This window comes from Mus pahari, chromosome 5 (genome assembly GCF_900095145.1).
Source record: "Mus pahari chromosome 5, PAHARI_EIJ_v1.1, whole genome shotgun sequence".
Taxonomy (NCBI): Eukaryota; Metazoa; Chordata; class Mammalia; order Rodentia; family Muridae; genus Mus; species Mus pahari.
This window is the reverse complement of record NC_034594.1, coordinates 44,363,372-44,369,121: the sequence shown is the minus strand read 5'-3', so window position 1 is coordinate 44,369,121 and position 5,750 is coordinate 44,363,372. Positions and strand designations below refer to the sequence as shown.

Here is a 5,750-nt window from a genome sequence, read left to right as displayed (position 1 = left end):
GCAGAAGATGGCCTAGTCAGCCATTGTTGGGAAGAGATGCCCCTTGGTCTTGCAAACTTTATATGCCCCATACAGGGAACACCAGGACCAAGAAGTGGGAGTGGGTGGGCAGGGGAGCAGGGTCGGGGAAGGGTATAGGAAACATTTGGGATAGCATTTGAAATGTAAATGAAGAAAATATCTACTAAAATAAGTTTTAAAAAAAGAATCAAAGGGAAAAAAAAGAGAGGAAAATAAATCGATACACACAAAAATATTGTCTTCAATAAGAAACGTGCACCTAATGCCCTCTTGTTAGTTTGAGAAACGAGTGGCAGTCTAAAGGGCAAATTGCCCTGGAAGTCTGAGGGTGACGACGATTTATCAAGTTTTCCTGGCAGGGATGGAAGAGGAAACCATATTCGGAGGGGACTGAAATATGTAGAGCCATTACCATGCAGCGGGTGTACCACACTGACTAGCCCCACGGAGACCTGCTCTCAAGGAACACAGCCACAAGGACAGAGAAAAATCTGGAAGAAGCTCTGGTCTTAAAAATCATTACACTGTTCAATCAACAGTACATTTAGAACACTTCCACATTCTAAAAGCGGGAGAGGAAGATACCAGAAGCTTTAGATGTCAGGAAGTTCAGGAAGAGTTTGTCCTTTCTTGGCTCTAAGTACGACTCCAAACAGAAGCGTCTGTCCACACTCAAGGGACGGAACTGACCACTCAGAAAGCAGGTATTATAAAGTGAGTTGGGTATCCTTGGCCGGCCGTTTTGCTTCCCCCCCCTCAGCATCTGCTTTCTCTTACATGACAAATGCTGCAACACCATGTCCCTGGCTGTCAAGCCTGCACCAGAAGCAGATGCTCCCAGAACTGTTTGCTTGCTTCCCTTCATCCTTTATCCAGCTTCAGCTACTTCGCTATAGCGACACAAAATGAACTAAAGTAGGGATGTTCACAAATACTTCCATATTTCATTTACCACCACATGAACAATTGAAAACTATTGGCTAGACGGGGGTCACATTATATACAGGTGACACATTATATACAGGTAATGAAGTATTTATACCTGCCGATGATCTTAAAAAAAAAAAAAAATAACAGGATGTGAAATTTTTCTACATTGAAAGATGGCAACAGGTCCATGACCAGATCAAATAACCAGAATAAGTACTTTATATATTAATAAACAGACACTGGCACCTCTTTTGACAGCTGAAGATTAAATATATAAAAGTTAAGTATCATACTCATAGTGGTGAAAACTAAAACTGAGACCTTTTAAATTAAAAAAATTAAAATATAGAAAGATACATAAATGAAAGAATGACTGGAAAGAAGAATAAACTATCATCTGTGGGGAAACTGAGGCAAGGACAGAGAGAAGTAAGGTTGTATGGGGTTAGAAGGGAAAAAAGTTGTTACTTATGTTTACCCCTCTCTGCATAGTTTATAAAGATTTATTTTTAACTGTGTGAACATGTGTGCGTAAAGGTGTGAGCTATGCATGTGTGGGGATATGCAGAGGCCAGAGGTATTGGGTCCGTATGAGACGGAGTCACAGGCTGCTGTGAGACACCTGGTATGGATATTAGGAATTGAACCCAGGTCCATGGGAAGAAGGATTTGAGCTCTTAACTGCTGGTCAGTCTCCACCCCCCTTTCTACATCTTTGTAATTAAACTCAGTATAAAAGCAATTACTTTAATATTTACCTAATCTAATACTAGATTTTAAACGTGACACTCTGATAAGGCTTAGTTTCTCGTCAGATTAAAACTTTCCTTTGGAGTGTTTAAAATTAGTATTTTAAAAGTGAATGTAGACAGAGCAGCTCAATATCACTACAACACGAGTTATAGGTTTCTGAGTACTTGTCTAGCCGAGGAGAGTTTAAAGCCACAAGTGGCCCAAATGAGCAATAAACAAAAAGCAACCGAGTTCCCTTCTACAGTAAACCCAATAAATCATGCCATTGAGAGGAGATGTGCAGTTGGATTCTCTGTGAAATATTTCCAAGACGTGCAAAGCCACCATCATGTTTTCAAATGTTGAAGAATAGATTTGTTAAAAATAAAATTTATCTTGTTTTTTTAAAATATGAGGACAGCAATCTATTAATCAATAAGCTGTGGATATGCATTTTTCAAGAGTTTTGCTTTAGGAGCCAGGAGTCAGTCTTAGATGGCTATTACTATTCTTTTCACTAAATATGCTTAGAAAAGTATTTCTCAGTCTGTGGGTAGCAACCCTTTCACAGGGGTCACATATCAGATGTCCTACATATCAAATATTTACATTATGATTCACAACAGTAGCAAGTATTAGAGTTATAAAGTAGCAATGAAAATCATTTTCTAGTTGGAGGCCATCACAACATGAGGAACTGTATTAAAGGGTCACAGCCCTGGGAAGGACCACTGATTTAGAATATCTCTTAGGGCCTGGAGTTGTAAAGAGAGTCCGAGGACATACTAGCTCCAGAATTTATTATTGTGTAGCATTGTGTAGATGAAACCAATCTAATGTTGAGTAAAAGATGCTCATGTACTGGTGTCTGAGGCTCCTATACTTTAGTGGATTTAGCCCTCCCTCACAAGATGGAGATCTCAAAAGACCTTGCTTATTGACTGTTGCATCATCCCAATGACAAAATCATTGTGAGCAAATTAAGGACAGTTGTAAAAGAAAGTTAGAAGCCTACACTTGATTAAAGACTAAGAGAAACAGGGAACCTTTAGCCTTTTCCATTCCTCCAAGGTTTCACCGTGAGGAATTCCCGAATTTAACTGGGGAAAGGCAGACTGCACTGAGTGTTCGGAGTTCAAATAAAGAGCTGGTGACGGGGCCTGAACCTCTTTCTTATCAAGCCATAGGAAATTAGAGAAAAAGGATTAGTGCACATGATCAATGTAGAAATTCAAAAAGTAAACAAGCAAGCTGCTTCGGGAACAAACATATCCACAAACATCATTTCGAAATGAGTACAGCATTCCATTTTGTCATCCTAAAGACCTTCAGTGAGTTAACCAAAAGTTTCCTTTTCAATAATTCACATTTTCTGCTGCCATGACAATTTTTAATGCAAAATGGGCAAAGGAATGTTCCTGCTTCATTGGGAGGGGGAGAAAAAAAACCAAGTCTTCCAATTTAAACCTGAGACAAATTGTCCTCATCTCCTATAGTGGGCTCCTCGTCATTCAAACACTAAAGTAGCAACTTAGGTCTGTCTGCAGTTGTTAAATCTCCAGACGATTCGCTTTTAACCACCTCAGAGCTTTCCTTACCCTAAAATTTTAACAAGTACACAGAATCCTTTTCTCTGTCTCATGTTGAGATCCTGCCTGGTCCAATAAAGGCTTCAGTTCTGGTAAGTCATTTGTGAAGTGTGAGCTGAATATCATGTTTTAAATTTACTCTACTGAAAGTAATTTGAATAACCACCATCCAAGAATGGTAAGGCTCTGTCATTAGTTTGTACCTTTATGTGTTCAATGAAGTCAAAATAGGCTCTTATGACACTCACTCTCATTATTTGACCTAGAAACACAAATCAGAGACACGGTTGTATTGTATAAATTCAAACTTCAAAACCGTTAGGATGACGTCATTGTCAGAGCAGGCCTGGCATAAGGCGTGGACCTGAAAGGTTTGAACAAGTACAGTTAACAAGTCTTTCCAGCTTCCTCCACAGCTAGAATCTGGCCTAGAAACACTAAACACAACTTAAGCTTGAAAAGTTTACTACTCCTAGAAGAATGATAAAATGGATGTTAATAAATGATGTCACTAATAGAACAATGAAACAAAAGAAAAAATCGTAAGATAAGATGGGTGGGATACTTTTTAAAAAAAAAAAAATGGCTGAAGGAGGGCTGGTGATGGACAGGGCACAATGTACTCAATCTCATAACCAGTCAAAAGGAAGGGACAAGAGTGCTTACCCCAGCCTATCAAGATGAAGCCCCACAGGTATTTGGTGTCAGAAAAGAAAGACACAAAGATTAAGTTATGCAGGTAGAGCCCTTCCACCAGGATCCAGTAATAGTTTGTAGCCAAGAAATAAATAAACATCACCACGGCGATCTTGCACCCCACCTGTTATGAATGAACCAGAATTGCATTGAATTAGGACATTTTAGTGTGCCAGATGCCACTCTGAGACCCCTAAAAATACTTCTTCCACTTACCTTCTGATAATTAAAAATGCCTTAACTCATGAGAACACTAAGAATGTTGAAAAGATCAGAATCAAGTTTCTTAACTTAGGACGTTGCAAACTACAGACTTGATTTTTGCTTTTAAGATAACATATTTTTTCTTTTAATCGTTACCAAATTTCATAATCTTTTCTTTTTACAAAAATAACATAATCATCAGGAAAAAGCAAAAGGATAAAAAATGAGGGAAAATATTAGTATTAGTCATGTTTCTATGACAAATTTGTGTCATTCTGGGCTTTTCCTGTGACTACCCCAGCAAAATAAATTACACCCAATGTTAATGACTGAAAACAGGAAGCGTTCCCCATCTGAGGGTTGCTGTAAGGGCTGACAGTTCTGCTGAGCCCAGGTGAGCTCAGGTAACCCTTGCCAGACTCCCTCCGTTTGCTTTATCCAGTACCCTGTCACTTGTCTACACAACACTGAGAAAAACAGATCGCAGGTTAAGTCCGTATCAAACAACAGGGCATAAAGTCAAAAGGGAAACAGAGCTACAGATGGCCGTTCCCTGGGCCTGTGGAGAAAATCAACCTACTATAATTAAGTGTCAGGTGCCATATTTGATCATCCCCACCTCCACCCCCATGAGCAAATTTACTGAACTAATGTGTGATTCTAAACTCTAAGACTGGGACATTTAAAAGTCACATGCCAGCCAGGTAGTGGTGGCACACGCCTTTAATCCCGGCACTTGGGAGGCAGAGGCAGACGGATTGGATTTCTGAGTTCGAGGCCAGCCTGGTTTACAGAGTGAGTTCCAAGACAGCCAGAGCTACACAGAGAAACCCTGCTTCGGAAAAAAAAAAAAAAAAGTCACATGCCTTGGAATTTTATGTTGTGTCAATATGGAGCTGAATATGGTAGCCTTTAAATCTCAAGCTTCTGTTTTTGCTGATGAGATTTTACTTTTGAAAATAACCATGACAGCTACCATGACCCATACATCAGATTCCATTACATTTGTGCAATTTGTAGAATTTTCTTGAAGTGAACTCAAAAGAGTGGTTAGACATGAAAGGAATATATATATATATATATATATATATATATATATATATATAACTTAATATATAATATATAAATAATTATATATTAATATATAATTTAATATATATTCTATATATATATATATTTTTTTATTTAATCTAATTATTTTAAAGAAGAAGAAAAATAACCCAAAACAATATATGATTGGTGAAATATGGTGTGAAACTTATTTATAAAAATTCTGTAGTGAGAGAAAAGAGAACACGTACATACTGAGATTTGTCCACAGATGGTCCTCCAATGAAGTTCTGAAGGTCACTTTGCATCACCAGAGACTGCAGTGCCTCTACTCCCAGGTGAGCCTGGGCTACTCTGTCCTTGACAAAGATGCTCATGGCTCTCAGCATGAAGGACACGAACAAATGCAAATGGATATAGTTCCTAGTGCAATGCAATCGCCTATGCAGAGAAATCAATAATTATTTAGATTGGATAGATTTAGAACAGAAGAAGAAAATACACACACACACACACACACACACACAC

At 38.5% G+C, this 5,750-nt stretch overlaps 1 protein-coding gene across 1 annotated transcript in view; it reads right to left on the bottom strand.

Moving 5' to 3' along the window:
* Pth2r (parathyroid hormone 2 receptor) overlaps positions 1–5,750 on the bottom strand; it is an 86,589-nt gene that overhangs the window by 44,115 nt on the left and 36,724 nt on the right. The window contains 3 exon segments of the mRNA XM_021198532.1: positions 708–749; positions 3,939–4,092; positions 5,474–5,663. Of these exon segments, the coding sequence (XP_021054191.1) occupies positions 708–749; positions 3,939–4,092; positions 5,474–5,663 (386 nt within the window).